General features: G+C 36.1%; 1 protein-coding gene across 4 annotated transcripts in view; it reads left to right on the plus strand.

Annotated features, from left to right (window-relative positions):
* The window catches only part of TMC1 (transmembrane channel like 1), a 68,285-nt gene that overhangs the window by 24,005 nt on the left and 20,558 nt on the right, over positions 1-23,722 (plus strand). For all 4 annotated transcript variants that reach the window (XM_026866267.1, XM_026866269.1, XM_026866271.1 and 1 more), the window contains 7 exons: positions 3,767-3,857; positions 5,053-5,134; positions 11,352-11,458; positions 12,736-12,834; positions 17,063-17,205; positions 19,891-20,035; positions 22,092-22,286. In XM_026866267.1, coding sequence (XP_026722068.1) covers positions 3,767-3,857; positions 5,053-5,134; positions 11,352-11,458; positions 12,736-12,834; positions 17,063-17,205; positions 19,891-20,035; positions 22,092-22,286 — 862 coding nt within the window. The remainder of the gene's footprint in view (positions 1-3,766; positions 3,858-5,052; positions 5,135-11,351; positions 11,459-12,735; positions 12,835-17,062; positions 17,206-19,890; positions 20,036-22,091; positions 22,287-23,722) is intronic.

Here is a 23,722-nt window from a genome sequence, read left to right on the forward strand (position 1 = left end):
CCAGATCCCTCTGTGGAGCCTTCCTACCCTCAAGCAGATCAACACTCCCGCCCATCCTGGTGCTGTCTGCAAACTTACTGAGGGTGCATTCGATCCCCTTGTCCAGATCATTGATAAAGATATTAAACAGGAGTGGCCCCAGTGCTGAGCCCTGGGGAATACCACCTGTGATTGCCCACCAACTGGATTGAACTCCATTCACCACAACCCTTTTGGCCACATAACATGTGCTTCTTTTTTATTAATTGGGTAACAGTTAGTAAATATGTGATGATTTGGTTTTTACTTTGCAAGAATGGGAAATATTAATAGCCACAGTTTTTAATGAATGTTTGAAACATCATGTCATGGTCAATGTGAAATATGCATTAATGCCAAAAGTCCTATTAATTAAAAAAAAATACAGTGTATCATGGCTAGACTAGAATGCAAATATAAATGAAAAACTAAAGTAGTAGTGTAAGTCCACCATTTGGACTTAGTTGAATTTTTTCAAGATTTGTACAACAAATTTATAAGTACAGAAAAGCAATATATAAAAAAAATGAAAGGAATCACTCCCTACTTCTTACATGAAACATGAAAGTAGCTTTGAAAATATTGTACATGCATGGATCTAACTGGTTTTGTGCTCCAGTCTTGCATGTGTAACTTAGTTGACTGCATGTGTAATCACCCAGTAACTGGTATCAGATCATCATCTGGTTTGTTTCTGCTGCACTGATGAACCTTTCCACAGTAGGCCAGTGGAGTGAAAATCTGAAAAAAAACCCAGATTATAAAGCAGTAACATTTAGGGTGGCTTATAGTGTTTCTGTAAGCAGCACACACTGGAGCAGCACAATTTTGGGGAAGAAGGGATGCAAAAGAAATAAATCCTCAGTCACTAGCAAAGTAAAACCCAGGGAAGCGTTCAGGAGAGTCAGCAACATTAAATCTGGAGATCCAGACCTTCAAAAAGTAATGTTTTGATTTGTCTTGGCTAAAAAGCTCAAATACTGCTAACACTCTTGAAAGATTGTTGATGGAGAGTCCAGGAGGCAGAGAGATAAGATTTCTATTTTTTTTTCCTAGGAAACCTTGTAAAGAGGTATTTCAACAAGTGAACAGAAGGCATGGATTAATGTGAGAAAGAAGCCACAGATTATGAGTTTAAAATAAATCTTTTTATGGCTTTCATTGTGGAAAGTTCATTCATGTTTTGGCTTAGCTTAATTTTATAGCAGAACATGTTTGTGAAAAAGTTCTGTGTTCAGCTACAGATGCGAAATATGTTCATATCTGCTATGGAGGGGTTTTTTATGTGTTAGTGGTTGTTTTCATATTATCCCCTTAAATTTCTAACATTATTTCACTATAACACCCCCCCCCGCCCCAACCTACAACTTAAAATCTTAATATTCTGCAGCATAAGTGCACTTAATTAGTGCCTGAAAGCACAGGTTTTTTATAACTCTGTAGGTTTTGATTTCAGTATTTTTCATGAACAAACTCAAATGCTTGAATTACCTAGTGGCAGAACTGGTAGAAGATTTTCCTCTTAAATCCAGAATACCATACTCTGATGTGGGAGATTGGTACATGTCCAGTTTATTGTTTCTGGCTGCTTTTATGATACTGCTCCAGTGCTGACTGCGGAGTTTAAGAGGAAGCTGCCATCTGGTGTTAGGACTGCCTTACATCTCCTGACAAGTGAAACGATTTTAAAACCTGAGGACATGGATTTAAAAGGGAGTCTTGGATACCTGTTTCCTGAAGCTGAAAGAATCTGTTTTCTCTGACTTATGAGATCACTGAAATTTATGAGTAGAATTTTCTGATAAACAAAATGAAAGAATGTTGAGCCAAAAAAGTCTCTGAAGGACTCAAAATGGCTTGAAAAATAATGAAGGCTCAATCAGAGTCAAAGTTAGCTAACATACAGAAAGATCAGATTCCAAAATTCAGAATACAAATGTAATCCAGAGGTACAGAACTAATAATAAATTATCTAGAGCCTTAAAAAGATACTGACTCAATCCCCAGGAAACACTCTGACATGGTGAATAGGTGGAATGTGTGGCTGGGGTGGTGGCTGGGTATTTTATTGTTTTTATCCAAATCTGTGCATGCCTTGTGCTACAGGGAAAAGAAAAGAAAGACTAATCAGATTTGGATTAATGTCATCGTGTATAGCTTTTTGCTTCTGCCAGCCTGCATCTTTAAAGGACCAAACAGGATCTCAGGTGGTGGGAAAAGGCATGTTGAACTCCTGTGGAGGTCAGGTGAACTGGCACTTGTCCTGATGCTTCAGCAACTGGGTTTAGGTGTGAGCACTCGGAATGTGACAGTGCTTAGAAGACTCTCAAAGAAGGGAAGCTCTCAAAGAGTGAAAGCTAAATTCAGTAGTTCAATTTTGCACCAGCTTGGGAAGTGTAGAAAAAAAAAGCTGTACAGAGCCTTGGTACTGTGAGTTAAAGAGACCGGCATAATGGGTGTCTAGTGTGGAAAAGTTTCAATAGGTCTTCAGATGATACTATGAAGATCACCCTAACCATTTGCAGTTACTAAAAATATAGATTATTTTTAAAGATGTTGAGATTTTAAACCATGAGGTAAGAGAAATTATGACATGGCTAACAGCCTTTGTTACATATAATTTTAATTCTACTTTATTACAAATACACCACTATTCTGCCAATGCCATTGTCAGATTTTTCAGTTTAACACAATCTTTCTGCTTGCTTACATAAAATGTGTGAGCAGAAGATATAAGCATGATAATTAGTTTTACTCAGTGAATTTATCTGTAGCGCTTCTGAAGAGATGTGCATCAAATTAACATTTTCTCAATAGTCAAGATTTTCCCAAGTGCATAGTGTAATACCTAATATAATATACAATGCTTTGTACTCATCTAATGTGATGACAAAATAATTATAGAGTCTTGTGCACACACTGACAGCTAAGAAGTCTTAGTCTTTTTTTCTAGTGTTTTAGATCAGGATATTTAGCCTTTAGGGCACATTTTCTCAGTAAAGACACCCATGGAAGTCATACCTATAAATGAAAATTGGATGAAATGGAGGAAATTTTAGTATGCTCTTGATCTCATCTGTTGTTTTAATCCATTGACACTATGCCTTTTTAAAAATTTTTAAAAATCTTCCTTTCATATTTGTATCACCAAGGCATTGTTTAACTTCCATATCTTTTTAATCAAAATTTTAGACTTTTGGGGACCACTGAAGCTACACTTCTAAGAAATTATTCCAAGAATGGTACAGTTAGAGGTATGCGGAAATTCTGAAGAGCTCGATTAAATCTAGTCTTGAGAAGGGTAGACACAGGGGAACCAAGGCTCTAGTGTATACATATATCTGAAATAAAAAAAATAAAATAAATTTCCCATATGTAGCTGGACAACAATTTATATTAGGTGGAACCATAAGGAATGGCACAAATGGGAAGCAGCTAAACTCCGAATGAAAGTCATTGTGACTGGAAATATTTGATAACATTCCTTGGACATAGACAGATATAAGATGTCCAGATGCATCTGTGTTAGAACAGATGACTGATGTTGCTTGTTCTGTTTGGACTACATATGATTAGTCTTCTATAAAATACATCATCTCAGAGTATTTCTTTCTAAACAGTACTAATGAACAAGATTATTCAAAACTCATAACTCATAAAACACATACTAAATTATGTTGTTATGGCAGAAACAATATCAGATTTACCATAGCATCATCTATGTCTTTCTTTTGCCCTAATTTTCCAGGGAAGCGCAGCTTTTTGTGGAAAAGTTTGAAGGTGCTCTTGGAAAAGGAAAAGGAAAAAAATTCTATGCATACAAAGTAATGATGACCAAGGTAAAATTGTTATTCCACTAACTTAATGTAATGCAAAGGACAAGCCTTTTTCAGATTATTGCCATATGTACCCATCTTCCAAAAGAGAGTTCCTTGTCTGTCTTTGCATTTTAACACTTTTATTTCCATTACTCTCACATGAAAAGATTTCTAATGTGAGCTCACATTTTGATTGATACTTCTCATCAAAACAAAAATCAACTGTTTTGCAAGAGTTTCCAGGAGTTTAATATCTTGTGAAAGGTAATTTCCCTTGGTGTAGATTGAATTCTTCTGTGGACCGAATCTAAACTTCAGTCTTCCCCTTGAGGCAACCCTCTGTGAAGGATCAAAAATTATCTTTTGGTTCTGCAGCAAAAATACTGTAGGCATCTCCATTGAGCCAAGGCTCTAGGCCCACATATATCCTAGAAAGCAATATGGCTCCGTAAGATTGTGACTGAAAGGTCAAAGAGAAGTTACTGAGGACCCAGTGTCCACACAGCATGAGTTCTAACAGGTCTTTCTTTGGGCTAATTCCTGTGTGGTACCAAAGACTAAATGCCCAGTAGCAGTGGATGTGGATTAGCATGCTCCTCAAGTACACCTTTTAACTTAGTTTTATGCTCTGACACTGCTTTACAGTGCAAATGTAAGTGTGGTAAATTGGGATGGTTTGGGGAGATTCACTTCAAGAGCACACTTTTGCTCTAAACTAAAATTCTGATGCAGAATGATGTTAAAAGTATTTCACAGGACTAATTACTATGGCCAGGTTTACCCTTACTACAATCAACTGTGTAATCACATGTCATAAGCATTATTGTTCACAAAAAGTAATTAGGCTTTCAAACTCAGCTGGGCACAGGAAGCTCAATTACAGAAACTATACTTATCCAATATATCTGAATTTTGAATAGCAGAGGAAATAACAAATTGAATTCTCAGAAACAATTCTAAAAAAATGAATAGCATGAAGGGAAGGGATTATTTAATCATTCTTCTTGTGGAAGAAATATGTACTTCACACAAAGCTAGTAGGAGACATATTCAGAACAAAAAAAAGGAGATGATTCTTCATAAGCTAGTGCTTCTATTGCAGTGGGCTTTGTCAAAGGATACTGTGGATGATTAAGGGTTTACATTAGTTCAAGGGGAAACCAAGCATCTGGACACTGAGATGATGGTGGCTTTTTTTTATCTGTGACCCTTTCAGAAATGGATGAAATTTCAAAGAGATTTTGAGAATTTTAAGACAGCCTGCATACCCTGGGAAATGAAAATTAAGGAGATTGAAAGTAAGTACTTACGAAAGGTAATAAAGAATAGTATCTAGTATCATATTCCTGATGTGTGCTAAAATGGTAAATTACTTTTTGACAATTTAGAAATGCATGTCTGTATTCAATGTGTAGTGTAAAATCAATGAGTATTTATTTTTCATTAATATTTATTGAGCTTGATATCATATTTATTATTTATTATTTATCATTTATTAGGCATTATTATTATTATTATTATTATTATTATTATTATTATTATTATTATTATTATTTTATTTATTACGCATAAATACAAACAGAACAGTGTAGTTAGTACTACAGGTATGTTTTGGCACTAGTCAGTTTTGTGTTTCAGTTCCAGTGATGAATTTAAACTGCAACCCTCTTTTTGAAGGAATCTGCATGTGTACCTGAGTAAGGCTTTGCCACTGATGAAATGCAGATGAAAGTACAATGGAAAGAGATTTTAGAGAAGTTGACTTTAGAAGAAGCTATCGATGGCATTAAAAAGGCAATAACCAGAACAGCAAAAGGACAGGAAAATGATAAATTGTGAGATCTGTGGAGTTTTGGACTGCAAAATAACCCTTGAAGAGAATTTATATAATGTCCTTAGACATATGGTCTACAGATTGCAGAACAGATTATCTACTTACTTGAGGTAGAGTTTAGAAAGGAGCTGTTGCATATATGTAGTTAAAATCAAACCCAGCAGCAAGATGCATGTGGTCTCTTTCTGGTCTGGACACATAATAGACACCTTAAGGATCTGTGAGAGCGAGATTTCTACAAGTTTCTGTAAAGGAATAGTCCTGCCACAAGATGTTCTGCTAGTAATAACTTCCAACAGCCACATTTCTTTCCTTGTGAAATCAGAATGTGAGAACGGGGTTTATTTAATTTTTCATTTAAAATGGTAACAATTTTTGCTGCCATCTGGAAGGTCCCAAAACCAGAGTGGGATAGTACTTTTTCATAATCACAGGGGGGAACATTGTGAAATTTACCCCTTTTCTATTAATTTTTGTTCTGTTCAGCATATTGCTAAGGCAAGCTGAAATTACTTTTACTTGCAGAAACAATCCTCTGTCTGAATATAGCAATTTAAGGAGTACAGTTAAACCACAGTTTGGTCTAAAACTCTATAACAGGGCTTGATTTCAAAGGAACAGCTCTGAACTATTGCTGAGAAAAGGAATTTAAAGTCACAATTTATTTCATTCAGGTTAATCCAAGCAATAGTTCTCAGTGTGTGCCTCATGTTAGCAAATTTTTTAGTACTAAGATCAAGGTCATCTTAATGATGATGCTAATAAAGCTGCCAAGTCCCAGATAAAGAAGGGGGGTTAGATGTTAAAAAATTAGAAGTGAGGAAAACTGAAATGGAAAAAAGCTAGTCTGTGTATAAGGGAAGAGTAGAGATTAAGTTACATTGAGTCACAGAGAAAAAAACCCTGCTGTTTTGCTTTTTTCTAGAAATGTATTTGTTATCTGAATTTATATGTAGGTTGGAAGTGTACTACATTGGTCATATTGTATCAAGTTTAGTAAAAAGGAATTATCTATTTCTTGGCATTTCACAAACTGTTGGTACTGTCAAGGACTACCCTGCATTCTTCAAATTTCAGATTAGCAGAGACTGTATGAGATAATTTGTAAAATAACTTTTTATATCAAGCTCTGATGAAAATCTCCAGATTTGATCAGACATCAAATACAGAAGATTTTGGAGGAGCAGCTAACTTTTCAACAGAGTCAGCTTCAAGCTTGTATGCATGAACTCCAGGGAATGAAATGTTCTTAACATTTGCTGTCTTCGGATATATAGTTGTGTTAAAGAACCAGAAAAAGCAACTCTGCAAGGGGAGGCTTGTTTCCTGATGGCTCCAAACTGAGCAAGGACCTGAATCCCCTTTGACTTGAAGCACCAATGGCTTTGTCTTGTGGGGCTCAGTTCAGTCCTTTGTAAAATGACAATAACACTACTGGCTTAAACACATGACATCAGACAATGAACAGAATGTGCCTCATACAGCTTATAAAGAATTTGGCAGAAAAATATTTTTGGTTACTTAAGACTTTACATAAGACTTGATAAATGCAGCATATTGAAGACCTTAGAGAATCTTTCTGGCACAGTCAACACCTGTCATGTAACCACTGGATCCTTTAGTCCACCCAAAATACTGAGGAGTGGTTGAAGAAAATGGCCGAACACTAGGCTTGGACACCAGGATCAATGTTTAAAAAGATACTGTTGTCGGACAGCATTGTTTGTCGTAAGTCCTTAGTCATGTGAGTTCCTATGGCTGCAGTCTCATGTGGCAAAATATGTTTGCATAGAAGAAATCAGAGGGAGCATTGTCTACAGGACAGCTCATTTTTGCAGGACAGTACAGTGACTTAAGCAGAAAATAACATCAGATTTTGAGAGATAAAGTAGGGTGCTTGGACCATTGTTGGAAATGTGATAATGCAAAATGCACTGGCTCACTTCTATACCACAGACTTGCATCTGGACAACTGCTTTCCATGTCACTACACAGTTTAGCATTTTTAAACTAGTTTCTTTTGTGACAATTTTCTCACTAGAAATACATACAGACACACAGGTATTATACTGTCGTGTTGTTGGATGTCAGTCCATTCTTGAAAATAACCAAGGGTGTAGAGAGATTGCAAATGAAAAGTGAATTAAGGTTCTGTATAGTGGCAAAAGATCCGTTAGGTACTACTAGGGAAGCTTTCTTTGATTTAAAAAGAAGTACTGACCTGGTAAAACAATGTTAGATGACATAGAAAGCTTTCTCTCATGCAGACTGAAGAGGCTAGGTAGCTGTGCTGCCCTACCACTGCAACTGATGCAGAAGACTTAATGGGAAAAGCAATGTTGAAATAAACACACTTTATGAGAACTAAAGAACTGCTAAATTCACATAAAGCCAATAGAAATAGTGTAGCTTTAGGAAAAAAGAAGTCAAATAAAGAATGTGTTGGACTGGGGCAAGTGGCAAATATGTGCCTGGCAGTGCTACTGAACTGAAAAGTTCCCTGGGCCATTACATATACACTAGAGAGGCCTGGGAAGAAAACACTTCATACTGAACAAACTCTGTATCCAGAGTTGTGCTGGTATGCCTGGGAATTTCCAAGGTGTAAGATACAAATTTTATCAAGCTTTTCTTGTTACCATAGCCTGATGAGAAAATTTAAACAGACTTCAAAAAGATACTTTTGTTGAACAAAAGTCTCCTTTAGGATAAGTCAGACTAAGGACACCAGCTAGTATTATAGATAAATCTAAGTGCTCTTCTCTTCTTTGAGGAAATTCTGATTTTATTTCAAGGCCACTTGTAGATATCCAAGAACCACCCTGACTGCAAGTCAATAGTCACACTGCTGTGTCTTAAATGTACTACAGAAGTGTATAGGAAAAATAACTATATGTTATTCACTAGTCATCATTATTAATGTTGTCATGAGAAGGCACACCCCTGTTTTAAACTTTTAATACTGTGTCCTAAAGTTTCATCAACCACACATGTAATCTTTATACAGGGATTGTTTCTGATGGACCTATGACAGCAGGGGGATTGCATATTTAGATACTAAAATTCTTGAAAGAGTTTTCCATTGTGTGGTAATTATAATCAAAATTTTAATAATAATAACTAAAAGAATAAAGAAATAAAGGGAGTAATAAAAAGAAGAAGAAAAAAGGAAAGTAGCAACTACTTCTAAGCCCTAGCGAGAAAACTCATCTTTAACTTCTGCTTAGTTTCATAGTGTTCCCCACCATAACAAAAAGGATGCTTACTGCAGCCGTCTTCAGCTGGGTCTGACTCTTCCAGGGCTATCTAGAAAGACCAGGTATCAGCATGAAGTGCTGGGCTATCTCAGGTATGCTACCTCCTACAATATGAGAGTCCTTTCTGGCACAGCGAGCCCAGCTTCAGAGTAATAGGCATCAAGACCTTTTGTGATGCATCTTTGTGTTGGAAATAGGTGAATCTGCTGTTGGACTTTTGATGTTAGAGAAAGACAGAAGTTGATAAATATATGAAGTATTTGTATTTAGAATAGAGGCACTTATTTTTCCTTACAAAATAGACATTCAATAGTATCTGTGCAACAGGACTTCATGGGAAACAAACATTGCTGTGTTGGGACAGGGTGAACCTCTCCATTCCATGGCTGAAATTTATACTATACATGCCAATCTGCATGCCAGTGTATAGTATGATGACACTGTGGATGTGGAAAAAGTGGCTAAAATCTACTTTAAAGTGTTACTCTTCTTATTCATACCTGGAACATGTTGCACCACAGAGTGGATTCAAAACACTGGTGAAACTTGGACTGTTTTTTGGTTTTTGTTTTTTTTTTTTTTTTTTTTACAGCTGGTGCAGGCTGATTGTACCATTTTCCATGTTGCTTGTTGCCTTGTTTTGACCTGCTCACCTTGGAAATGTAGTTAAGGGCATCCATAGCTAAAATATCCTCATCCCCAGCTAAGATTTTCACTTACCAGAAGTTGCTGTTCTTACCTCATTGGTGAAAAAGAATAAAGCCCATGTGCAGTCTGTGCATTGTGACTTGCAGTAACTTCGCTGATGCATGTAATTCCAATGCAGTGCCTTAATGCAGATGTTCCAGATGGATGCATGGCAGTGATTTCATCAGGATAACTGATACAAGAGCTGTAACTCAATGCATGAAAAGACACCATTCCCAAAAGAATGGGGATGTTAGGATTTGAGCAAAAGAACTAATGAGTCATGGAGAAGTCTACAGTATCAAAAGTGTCTTGGAATCAGAAATCCTTCTAATTTCCTGCACTTCATTTTTTTTGAGTCTGTAGTATCCTCAAAGGCCATAGCTGGGTTGCAATAGGGTAATAGGCATATCACAGCCAGACTGACTAACTCAAAGTCTCGTGCTTTATGCCTCTATCCAGACTTCCCACTATGTTTTTATGCTGATTGGTTACTTCTTCATGTAAAATTTCAAAATTGTGGTTTCATTCTAAACTGTGAATAAAGCAGATTTTGAAATGCTGAAATCCTTGACAGAATGGCTTGTTCCTCCCTTTGCACAGCCCTGATAAATGCTTCTTACCAGTCAGACTCTGTTTATCCTCTGGGGTTATACCAGTTTAAGTATATTCAATTTTCTACCGATTTTGTTGTAATAGTAAAATGTGCATATATGTGCCCCAAATAGCACCAGCCATGTTAACCTTATTTTACAGAATGGAAGATTTATTACAAGGCTTGCAAAACTGTGGAAATACCAATGTAAACACCTCTGAACAGAGAGATTTTCTTTATTATTATTTGCCATCAGAGTGTACCAGGCTCCTTAACTACACTGTTTGTGAAAAGCCTGTTAAGAGGTTGCTTTTTTTCCTGTGAGTGACTGGTAACGGAACTGAAATGTGGTATTTTGATAACTCTGACAGACAGGTGAACATGGCTGCCAGTTTTTCTATATTCAGCAGAGCTGTGCTGCAGCAAACAGGGTTTGAATTTGAACTGTTATTGCTATTTGGCCTGACGTGCAGAGTGTTGGTCAAATCAGGCCCTTAGTGCTCACTGCTTGCTTCCCCGGCAACCTCTCTGCACAGGTCTGGATCAGGGTTCTAAAGTGGGTGGAGTGCAAAGCCTCATCTGTGCACCTGGTGATGGAACCGCCTCCACACCTGCGTGAAGGTGGAACACATAAATAGCGAAGTAAAAAAAAGAGTACAAACACTTACAAATCTTTTTGTTCTTCTGTGGTGAACAACTCCGGTGAGCACTCCAATAACAACACTTACAAGTATTTTGTGCCCTTGGAAACACTCCCCACTGGCTAATTCTGTGCTACTTCCTATTAAATCTGGGCTGGTGCTGGCTTAATGTGTCAAGAATGCTTACAATCCACATCAGACAGAAAAAAGGAAAGAAAAAAATCCCTGTGATTTGGTTTGAATCTTCTCGCTTGTTATTAAATATTAGATATTAATAAATATCACAGTAAATACTTTTATATTTTTTGTTTATGTTTTCTCTGCCAGGCCAGTGAATGCTACTATGAAATCTGTTAAAAAAGTTATTAGAAATATGATGAAAAAGAAAATGAAAAACCTTCCCTGAATTTATTTATTTCAAATAAATTTTAAGCATCTTAAGGTAAAATAACATAAGAAGGCTAAATTATCTGCTCTTTTTCACATCTCATGTTTTCATAGGTCACTTTGGCTCATCAGTAGCATCTTATTTCATATTCTTACGCTGGATGTATGGAATAAATATGATTCTCTTTGGACTGACCTTTGGACTTGTAATGGTGCCTGAGGTGGGGATCTTTTAAAATATCATTAGAATTGTTATGTGAATTTCTGTCTTTGCAGTGAGATTTCATAGGACTGGACCTCTAAATAAATTTTTAATCTCTTTATGCTCTATTTAAAAGTATTAAGGTGTACTAAGGTTATAAAGATGTACTTGCTTTGTGGACAATTGTCTCTACAGAGGAATGTCTTGAAATAGACATGACAGAAAAATGTGTATAGGGTGGAAGTGTTTTCCCGTAGTCTGGGATGGTGCTAAACTTTTTTTTTTTTTTCCCTATGGAGAATTAAGGAGAGAAACTGAGACTAAGAAGAAGCCAAGGGGAGTAGCTTGACTAAAATGTGCATTGTGATAGAAAGATATATTCCAGTCCTCTAAGGCACCATGGATCTTTTTCAGTTCAGTTGCTGATGAGGCTCAGCAGGGCTGCAAAGTCATGAGAGAGACCCCACATTTTTTGTGGTGTGTGCAGCAACAACTGTTAACAATGCTACTCAGAGCAGATCTAATTCAGGCAGAAATCACTTCTGTGAAATAGTATTTTTCTAGTTCCTTTGAGGCACCATATTGTCCTCCTAAAAAGAGGGCTAACATGGAATTAAAAGTATCATGTGTCTCTCAGATTTCACTATTTCACATCCTTTTTCTTATTTATTATTACTTTATTTATTATTACTCTTTATTATTTATGGGAAAGAGTCAGGTAGGAATTTCCAACAGTTTCCCAGTACAGCATTTTAATAGCATGACCCATTTTCCACTGAAGCTAAACCAGAGAAAATGCCCAATAGTTTTCAGGGTAAATACTGGAAAGGACCCTGTGAGGACATATGCAGTGTCTGAGCAACATCTCACCAGGAACCGTGGGACTCTCAGAATCCAAAAACTGAATCCCTAGTATCTTCCCATACATTTCAGTTAAAACTCAGTAAAATCCATAATGCAAGAAAAATTAATCTCTGCTCTTGTCTTTAAGACAAATACCACTCATCAGAGGAATATGGACTTCAGTGTTGCCTTTGAATGTAAGAGGCACAGTTTGATAATCCACTAATACTAGCAGAACATCACTTTAAATTTAGAGAACACCATTAATGGATACTTTAAGCATTGTTTTAATCAATAATGTAAGGAACAATTAAAAGAATTGTAGAAGTAGGCCGTTCTCACTAAGGAGTTTAGAAGCATAAGACAAGTCTTCTTAGGAAATGACACTTCACTGTCCCTTCTCTCTTGGTATTTTGCTTTAAAATGTAAAGTGCTCTCATTTTTTGGTTCCAGGCTTTGATGGGGAAGCCATATGGTTCTTTACCTAGAAAAACTGTCCCAAGAGCTGAAGAAGCAAGTGCTATGAACTTTGCTACTCTCTGGGATTTTAGTGTAAGTGCATAAACTTGCAATACTGCATATTCACATACCTCGTTGAATATCAAAGTCTTTTACTTCATCATTTAATGAAGAGATTTATTATGAAATATTTCAGCAGAAAATGGCAGTAATATTCCCCCCCCTCCCCCCAAGATCTGAGTATAGATGTTTCCTTTAGACAAAACATATAATGGAGTTCAATGTCCATGTGCCCACTTCAGTGTATGTAGCAATCCAACAACACATAGGAAAAATTCTCAAACCTGGATTCACATCCCTGGGTACTGACTTTCCATTTCTTATGGGTGAATCTGGTCCTCTGTTTTTATATGATTAAGGTTCCAAATTTGAGGATGCAGTGTGAATATAAAAAATGCATAAAAATTCCCATAATGTGCTCTGTACGCTTCTTCCAAAACAAAGAGTGTGATTTTTAGTTTGTCTCAGTTTTATAGATTGTGCAGATATTTTAGCTGAATTAAGAAGCACCATTTAATTCTTCATTGTTGATGTGATGCCCAGTCTACCCTGTGAATCTATACCTCCTGTACTGACAAGCTGATGCTATATTCCTAAATATATCATACTGTTTTTTCCTTCTGGAAGAGTTTTATCTAATTTTGCATATGGCATATCTCTGTAGTTGGCCTCTTTATATAAAGATGATACAAGTATACATAAAGCCAGCTGATGAAAAATTTGGTATTAGAATATGTTGCTCAGGCTACTAGGTTTCTCTGTGGCATGCAGTCAATGTCATCAAAAATACTCTTCACCTGTGAAAGGGTACAACCATCTAGTTAAGATTTGCCTTCAGATTAATGGAAGCAGCATTCATTTCTCCCTTAATCTGCTGCACTCTTTCCCTTCTGTAAGAAGTACCAAGATGTTTAAAGAGTTATGCATATACATATCTTTTAGTACTTGAGTTGTTTTAGCAACTGCAAGCATGAATATGATGTTGGAAGCAGACCCAGTTCTTGGAAAAATAAACTTGGGCAGAGGTTCCTCAGTTCACAGATCAGCCTATGCAGCTGTCTGCAGAACGACTCATCTAAAAGTGTCCTCTACATGTAGGTTTGGCCCACGTGAGGGCCCATTCCACCCACGCTGGTGGGGAGAACTGTGCAGGTATTGAGATCAACACAGGCAATCCCAGGAGGGGAACAGGCAAATTTTCATACTTGTCCCCTTTCTAACAGGATGCCAGCTCTATCTCTCATGAAAAAACATAAAAAGTGTATGGTGTCTATGCTTCTCATTAATATTGCCATTTTTAATATGGTTAAATTGTGGAGGGATCCCTAATCTTGGGGCATGAAGATCTCAAACATTGACCCTTGGCTTATGGCTCAATACCTTCCTGTGGAGACTCATCATGCCAGAGTTTGGTCCTTTGTTTATCTTCCTTGGCTCTATTTTCATTCTTCAGCTATCAGTGGAGGACGGATCAGACTGTAAGATGACAGAACATTAGAAAAACTTGACTGGATATATCCATTTTCTCATCTACAAGCAAATGTTACAGGCTTATTAACTGTAGACAACTGAATTTAAAGAAAATAATATAAGTAGAAATTACAATGTTTCTCTGTCCTTTGACTATAAAGATATGTAAAGTGAACAGATTACTTCTGCTTTATTTTGTCACATAAAGTGATGGACCCACCTTGAATATAAAAGGACAGAAAGATCTTTCTAAAAAGCCATGTATGTAACAATTTACAATGACTGCTGCATAAAATGACATTGCATCTGTTTCATCGGGCGTTGTATATTTGAGTGGCAGGAAAAATACATCTAGACATGTAGCTGGGAAGTTAGATAGTGATGACAACATTAGAAAATGAGAAACTAAACCAGAAATATGCTGGAGGAAAAGGAATTGTAATATCTGGAGATTTTGTAAAGAGAATAAAGACTAGAAGACCTTTATACAGCAAATAGGAAAAAGTTTTTAGAAGAAATGTATTTAAGAAAAAGCGAAGAAAGACAAATGGCAGAATAGAAGGGAAGTTTATAGTAACTGTCAGAAACAGGATCTGACAGCTCCAAATAAGAACATATAGTTAACTTGGTAGCAGTTAACGCAAGGAGTAAATGCAAAGGTAGGTAAACACACAGAATAGGTCAGTGAAAGAAATAGATCCTCTGAAATATCGAGGGGGAAAAAAAATTCCTGAGGCATGTCAGTTTGAAAAATATCCCTGAAGACAATGACATTTTTAATTAGTCAGTACAGGAAGTAATACCTTTCATCTGTTAGCTGTTCCTGTATGTTACCAAGTAAGTTACAAATAAATGAATCCACATCAACAAACATTATTTCATCTTATAAAAACCCAAAAACCCCATCAATCTTTAAGACAGTAAAGATGAGCTCAACATGACTCGCTTTTTTTCACTTGAAATTGTACTCATTTTACTGACAAATCAAACAGAAACACTTTTAGATTTTGATATATTTTACTTGCAATTCAGTTTTAACTTTGTATATTTTATAGTTCAGATAATAATCCAAACCTAAAAGTATCAGACTCTCAAGGCTCATTACAATAAAGCATTTGACCAATATTCTGATGTCACCTCTCTTTTAGGTTAGGCTCAGAAAGGAATGAAAGAGAATTTCCACACGTGCCTACCGTTACACAGCTAAATATAATTCAGGTCTCATCTTGAAAGGCAGTATGCAAAGCCCATGTGACAACTACTGTATGACACACAGTGGAGGAGTTATCTGACTTTGCAGAACACGGCAACTTAAAAAGCATTTTAATAATCTGAGGGATCCAAAAGGCTCTCTAGAGCTGTGTTAGACTGTGTTGAAACCTGGGCTAAGATGGAATAATAGGATGCTTAATAAGCAAAATGATGGAAAAGCTATACTGTTGAATTTGAATGTGTCCTGAATGGTGTAGATGTTTTCCAGTTAATTAGTAATAAATGTATTCTATAACAATATTCCCCTTATCGGAGAAGAACATACTATTATCTGTTCTGTGTAGGCAACATCTCTCAAAGCTACTCTGACATGAAGAAAAAGGAGATATGTTGATTACCAAATCAAGACATTTTGAATAATATTACTGTTTATCACATGTTAATATTTCATTTTCATCTTAGAATTGCAAATTAGGTTTTCCAGGTAATACTGTGACTCATTTAATATATAGAAAGAACTACAATAAATTAGATGCAGGTTTTGCAATATTACATAAGAGAGAGATGTTATTTATTTACATTAAAATGAACAATTGAAAAGCAGAAGGGAGGTAAATGGCTTTTTCAATTCACCAAACACTCAGCTTACTGTATTAGTGTCAAAATAATGCATGGTCTATCCACCAATTACATGGTCAAGTACTCTGTATTTGACTTGAAATCATTACATCTAGCTGGAGGTCTGCCACTGCTGTGCATGTGCTAAGCTGTCTTTGTAAAGGCTCTGAATACAGTGTTCGCTAGGATGCGACTTCTTGCTCTAGCATGAAGTTTATCAGGAAGCTTTAGCTATTTGGAACATTTTATATACCAGCAATTGCTTACAGTTAGTAAGATACGAGTAAATTATTTTGAAAAATCAGCAATCCAACCCATAGAAGAGAGGATAATTCTCAGTAAGATTTTCAGAAAAGGAGATACACCTTGAATCGCTGCGAGAGAAGGTAAACTTAAAATTGTGCTTGTTACAGCCTTGGAATCGAAGTGTCAAAAACCCCCTTCATACTGAATAATAATAATCTATAAAATGAAACTAACTATTGGTTAATATACTGAATGATCACCCAATGAATAGCAGAAAACGTTGTTAGACAGAGAAGACATATGAGAATCTTATATGAAATAAGCTATGCAGATAAATTTTAGAAATGTGAAAATTAAGTTTAAAATCTGTCATTTTTTCTGTAAGCGATTTGTGAAACAAAGTTTGTAAATTGAAATGTTTTTGTCTTTACCACAAAAATGTATGTGGATGAAAAAGTTTTGTCTCATTAAATTGTAGATGGAGTGCCCATGAAGAGTTTTAAAGATAAAAGATTTGAAAGTTGACATGAAATATGATGTGTCTCTAAATGCAAGTAGAGATTTTCCATCCTGTGAGATTTATTATAGTGATATTTACAACTGTTTTGAATGCATTGAAAGGAATGTTTCAGTACACTGATATTGATACGATAATAATTTCTGATTACGTGCATATTTATCAGATGTGACATTATAATTTTTTCTGACTTTTCAGGGCTTTGCACAGTATTCTGTACTCTTTTATGGCTATTACAATAACCAGAGGACAATTGGATGGCTCAAGTTCAGGATGCCTCTTTCGTATTTCCTTGTTGGTGTTGGAACTATTGGCTACAGCTTTATGATTGTCATTCGAACGTAAGTTCTCCTTGGCTCTGGAATAAAGTACATTCAAAAAGGCAGATCACTGTTGATCACTGAGACTATTTTTTTAAAAATATAATTGTAAGGGCAGGACAATGCAAGATCAAGTGCAAGGTCAAAGTCATGTAAGAGTTCCTCATCATGTATTTATCTATTGTTCCGCACCAGCAGCTATGTTGCAGTGTTGTGGAAGCAGGAAAAAATCTTTAATTAAAAAGCATAACACTTCTCTTCTGCAACTTCAAAGTGAAAAATGGATGCATAAAGTAAAGAACAGACCTGTCAGCCCATCTTTTCATAATACTATGCATCTAGCTGAATGTCAGCTAACATCCAGGAAATTCAATTGTTCTATCTGTAATGATACCTTATGTGAATTTAATTCTTTTACAAGGGAAGAAGACAAGAAAGAAACATATGGCAAATAATTCTGTGTGTAACTCAGCAGTAAATGATCTCAGCAAGACTGTAACAGTTAGGTCATATTTGCACAGTGATATAGAAGAATTAATGCTACTGGCTATAGTAAGGATTTAATGTTCTGTGGAACACAAAGTAATCCCTAGCAGTGTGAAAACTATGCTTAATATAATATTAAGAACATAGTTAAAACAGTAGGAAGCATAGGGGTAAGTGTAACAGGGCCTAGGCAGTACAACTGGAGATATATTAGTGTTTGGCGCTCAAATTTTGGATTGGATTTTGTCTTAGGATCAGAATTTAAATGAAGTAAAATTATTATTTTATAGCCAAATTCATTACTGAAACAAACTGTTAATTCTGATAGTTTCTAAGGAGATAGGCTGCCAATGAATATAATAATCAAAACTCTTGATACAAGCAAGGTCACCACCTACCAAAATAATACAGTTAGCTATGGTGGTGGCTTTAAAAGATGTTTACAGTGGAAAGAAATCAGCATTGCAGGTCAAGATTCAAAGACACTTTTGTATATAGAAAAAACTGTAGTTAATCTACTTCCACTGTTTTGTGGTGAAGCTAATATTTTTCACTTGCATGAGCATTAGATCTATTAATGTTCTTTTCAAACATTACATGGTTTCCTGCATAGGGCAAGAAAAAAAAAAAAAAAAAAAAAAAAAAGAATCTCCAGATCTCCAGTTACATGTATGTGTTTCTGGAGGATAATCAAACTACTACAATAAAAAGTAATTGGTTTAGTTCAAACATGCATTTAAAAATATTTATAATGCAGTTGTGAAGGTTAGAAAAGTCTTAGTCTCAGACAATTATATTTCATCCAGACAAAAAAGAAAAATAAAATTACTTCTAGCAGAAATATGTTGTACTTGCTAGCTTCCTATTTGGCTATGTGACACTAATGCTGATCAATATTTAGGTAATATTATAAGCATTTCTTGTAGACCTTCTGCTCTTTGCTGTGTCCCCAGAAAGCAACACAGTGGGCACAGAGACTAAAAGCAGTGTTAAAAGGAGGTCTGACATTTTTCTGCCGTTGAATGAGATCTGGGAAAAGGAATGTCTACATAAAAGAGGTTGCAAGGATTATAAACACTATTATTTTATTTAGGGGAAATATTTAGATTTAGGACTCCACAACTCTTCCAGTGCATAACAAAATGAAAACATTTCTGGACTCAAAGAAATTATATTCCAACCATAAGACTGTTCACTATTTCATTAGGAACTCATGAGAAATAATTATCTTTCTCCAGAAACCAGCAGCAGGGAAGATGCTATAAAAAAACTTTCATGATCCCTGTCCCTTCTGTACATGAACAGTAAAACAAGAACCCAACCCTGGTATTGGTTTACGACACCCCAGAAGGATTTTCTGCATTATTTACTGTTATGCTCTTCCTAGATTTGAGAGCATGTATTTTACCGGATAGTTAAAAATGTGGTATGTAGAATGTATTGATATTAATAACATAACTCTGCTGCGTTAGTGAGCTTTAAAACAGGCTTTGCCTTTTCCTGACCAAGAAATCAATACAATACTGAAGGCTAAATGGTTTGTACCCAGCTAGTATACTGCATCCTTGTGCTTAATGGTTTGAATTAAGAGATAAAGTATGCATAAGCAAGAACACTATTATTACCACCATTATTACATGAATTATACCACTTTAAATAGAGAAGTTAGTAGTCAAGATTCAGTCAAATCACTGAAGAAATAATTTGATGTTTCTGGATACTCTTATAAATGTTGTTTATAAGTGCATATGAGATGAAAGGGAACACAAAGAACTGTAATAGTGATATTTTGCATGTTTTATCAGGTTTTGTTCTGGCTTGTTATTTTAGTGGTTTTTTTTTTTTTTTTCTTTTGTCTCTGTAAAGTCTCTGGTAAAATCTACTGCAGTTCAGGATGCTCTGCAGCTTTCTATTTGAGGGATCTCGATATTGTTTTCCTAGTGAGTTCTTTATTTAGCAATTTGTCTGAGGTGTTAATGAAATAAATAATTAATTTCTCACCAAAATGTGTGTTGTGAACTTGTGAATAGTCTAAATATGAAAATCTTCATCCTTCTCTCTTGTTTCATACTGAACTTTCCAGATTTATTATAACATGACTGACTGCAATAGTATTTTTTTTTTTTCAGAACAATGTTACAATTTAAGAACAATTAAAAAAATCATGCTCTCATAGGAGAACTAGTTCTAACAAGGTCTGTTTCTTTCTGACTTTTGTAGAATGGCAAGGAATGCAAATGAAGACGGTGGTGGGGATGATACCAGTTTTAATTTCAGCTGGAAAATGTTCACAAGCTGGGACTACCTGATTGGCAATCCTGAGACAGCAGATAATAAGTTTGCCTCCATCACAACAAGCTTTAAGGTAAAATAGACCTCACTAAGGAGAGCTTAACCTGATTTGTCTTTCACAGTGATGTGAATTGAGACAGGGAGTCTAAATCTGAATCAGATGGAGCTAAGGTCAAATATCGTCTGTGCCTGGGTCCTAGAATTTTAAACTAGAATTTGCATTTTTATAACCTTCTGAGTTTGGGTCTTTGTGCCTGGCTGTCTTATTGTTTTCCTTTTGATTGCAGAAGAAAAAGCTTAATGGCATTTTTGTGTCCTCTGTAACTGCAGTACTAGCTTTAGAAAAATTATTCTGCTGTAAAAATAACATTTTCCTTTTTCTGATCTCTGATGTCTTCCAGTTTCTATAGCGATTGGCTGAATTACTTTTTTTTTTTTTTTTAAAAATGCTGCTGAAATTTTGCCAATCTCACATTATCATCTTCTCTTGCTACACTGAAGAGATACCATAAGATAAAGCAACAGGATCATCTATAAAAGGCTATTCGTTATGTCAGAAGAATTGTCTGCAGAGTTCTGAGTGTATACTTTTCAATAAGAAAAAAGATCTCTTCCTTTGCATAATATCAAGTTTTTATTTTCAAATTAACTATGAACCATAGCCCAGTTTTCAAGACAATACAAGATGTGCTTAAGTCTTTTTCCAGTTTATAGCTTATGTTGATTTCAAGAGTCATTGTGTGAGGAATCTGGGGCAGGATGTGGCATACACTGCTGTGAAAACAGTGAAAGGAATATATTCCATCTGTTGAATATTAAAGAATGTGTTTCTGCACTGGGATTACTGGCACACACCAGCACAGCAATAATGTACAGGGAATACACTGGCAAGGTGTTACCAGGTAATGAACAAGATGCTAGACTTGCAGTCACAATGACAACGTACAACATGGGATCTGGAGGACCAACCACTACCTGCACTATCCAATCACTCACAACACACTTCCCTTCTGCAGTAGTGATATAGCCAATATACCATCTCACCCTGCCCACTCTCCCAACTGCAAACATAACAGCACTCAAAGTCAGTAGAAAGAAAATGTCCCAGGAAAACAAAAAATGTAGTAGTACTAACTGTAAGCATGGAAACTGTGTGAGCTTTCCCTGACTTCTTACTAAGGTCAGTTGCGAAAAACTATTTGGAGAAAAATACAAATCAGTTGAGACAGAGACTTAACTTTGAGAAACAAACTCATGAGGCTTTACTGTGATCTTTGCAAACAAGCAAGGTACCATAGAGATAAAAAGATGAAGTCTTGGCTTGAGTGAGGTCATGAGAGTTTTGCTCAGGAGATGTTACAATCTCCTTTTATTTGTGTAATAAACATAAGTCAATAGAAAAACAGAGCCATGCAGTGTTATTATTACAATGCAGGAGTTCAGCTTCCCCTCTGGGCAACTGATCTCTATACTGAAGTGAGAAGCTGAAACCAAACTCCCTTTTCATGAGGACACTTCAGAGTAAAAGCTCTTTCTGCTGGCAAAAGTAGGAGCCAGAGATTGTAGCTGCACCAGTGTTTTGATCAGTATCAGTCCCGGCCAAGGGTAAACGTGGAGCAAAAGTTTTTTTCTGCAGTCTGTATCTGTGCACTGCTTGCCTTTTTTTGGGATTCCTACACCTAAACTGTTTTTTCATTCCTTTTGAATTGATGACTTTCAGAATAAAACTTTTGATCTTTTCTCACAAATGGACACTTTTTAAGAGTGAAAGTTCCTTTTTTGTCAGCTAATCAATCACACATTTATCCTGCTGGGTCACAGCCTCATAGCACCTTGCAAGCTGACAGAACATGCTGAGGGTTTTTTGTCACACAAGTGCAGGTGTAACAAGACTCAGTGGGAACACATTCAACAGAAGCAAAGTGAACTCTGGGGAGCGAAAACCCTAGGGTCTGCCAGAGTCCAAAGAAAATTTTATGAGACAATATAAGCTCATCCCAAAACATGATGCCTAGGTATGCGTTCTCATCTTTGTAGTTTGTTCAACTGACTTCTAAGAACTGGGGAAGGAATGTGGGGTCTTGAACATTAAAGTAGTCATAATATTCTTTTCTTCCTAACAACTCCAGGAAGCTATTGTAGAAGAGCAGGAGAGCCGAAAAGAGGAAAATATTCACTTGACTCGATTCCTGAGGGTTCTTGCTAACTTCTTGGCCCTATGCACCCTTGCTGGGAGTGGATACCTCATCTTTTTTGTTGTCAGAAGATCTCAGAAATTTGCCCTGGAAGGTCTGGAGAACTACGGGTGGTGGGAAAGAAATGAAGTTCGTGCTAGCACATTTCTAAAATAGATGTGGTTTGAAACTGTGTTCCTCTACTCTGCATGTTGGTTTTTTTTTTGTTTGTTTGGGTTTTTTTTCCCCCCCTGAAAATTTAAATACTCTGAGTGTGGGTGGTAAATATCTAACAAAATAATTGTTCTTGCCTTTCTGCTTCCTTCTTCATTAAAATTATTCCTTGGTTGGTTCTTTTAAAATGTCCCTTTGTATTTAGTTTTCTTCTGAGGCTTTTACTTTTCCTCCTCTGTGGTCTTAAGATTGTTTTCCAGCCACTCTGTGGACACACAAGATCTCTTCAAGGAGCCCACTCTCCTGTTGCTTTCCTTCTGAGACTGGCCCAAGCAAAGTGGCTGGTGTGTGGGCATATCCAAAGTTAAGTGTAGCAACAGAATGAAACTCATGTGTTCCAATTCCAGCCGCCTAGCCCGAGTTCAATACCACTTTTTTTTTGTGCTTAATCTGCTTTCTTCTAGAGCAGATGCAGCCCTGCATGATAGAATTGTACAGTTATAGTGTTTCTGTAACAATATGCAGTAAGCACGTGAAGTCAGTGTTGCTATGTGAAAACCTGGGCAGGTTTTAATTTCTTAGCAAAGACACTGCTGTATATGTTGTAAAATAGCTGTATGCTACTTAAAACTCATCTTCTGAGCTGGAGTGGAGATACCTGAAATAAGGTAAGGCAAAAAGATGCTGGGATGGGTGATGATGGAATGAGGAATTCTTAATTTTCAACACCAAAACCTGACTGCAAAGCTAACATAAAAAACTCTAGCAATCCACCTCTCGAATCCAGAGAAGTGGGGCTGTTGAGATTGAGTTTGGGTCAAGTTACTTGATAAAAGTTACTAGATTTTGATACAATGAGTAAGAAAAGTAATCAACAAAATCTTGACTTAAAAAACCACAAGCTTTGAGTGTGACAACAGACTAGCAGATGAAGACAGTTCAAGAGGAATTCAGTTTTCTCTCAGTTGAAGGATGTGGTAACAGATTTGTACTAACATGAACTGTGCTACCAAAAGCTGTTATGTTAGTTTATGCTGCAATCTGGAAAGTAGTTAAACACATGCATGTTTACATTCATTGTTTCACTTTTGTTTGCTTTACAAAAAAACCCTGCTAAGACTCTGTCACAGAACTAAGATCTGGAGCAGGTGTGTCTCTAAAAGAGAGTGGATACTTTGCAATTATTTGGCTAGAGAATTTTTCTTAGTGACAGGTAATGAACATATTTGAGAGGTACAAACTCTTGCCCTTGATTTGATACTAGTATTTATTTACATAAATATATTTGGCTTCTACGTAAAACCCATTTAAATATTTTTCTTATTTTCTAGATCAAGCTCTCTTATGTTTGTATCATTAATACATAAACTGATATTTTGACTGGGGAAAAAAATCTCCATAAACACTTAATG

The sequence above is a fragment of the Athene cunicularia genome (assembly GCF_003259725.1).
Source record: "Athene cunicularia isolate RWA chromosome Z unlocalized genomic scaffold, athCun1 chrZ_part2, whole genome shotgun sequence".
Taxonomy (NCBI): Eukaryota; Metazoa; Chordata; class Aves; order Strigiformes; family Strigidae; genus Athene; species Athene cunicularia.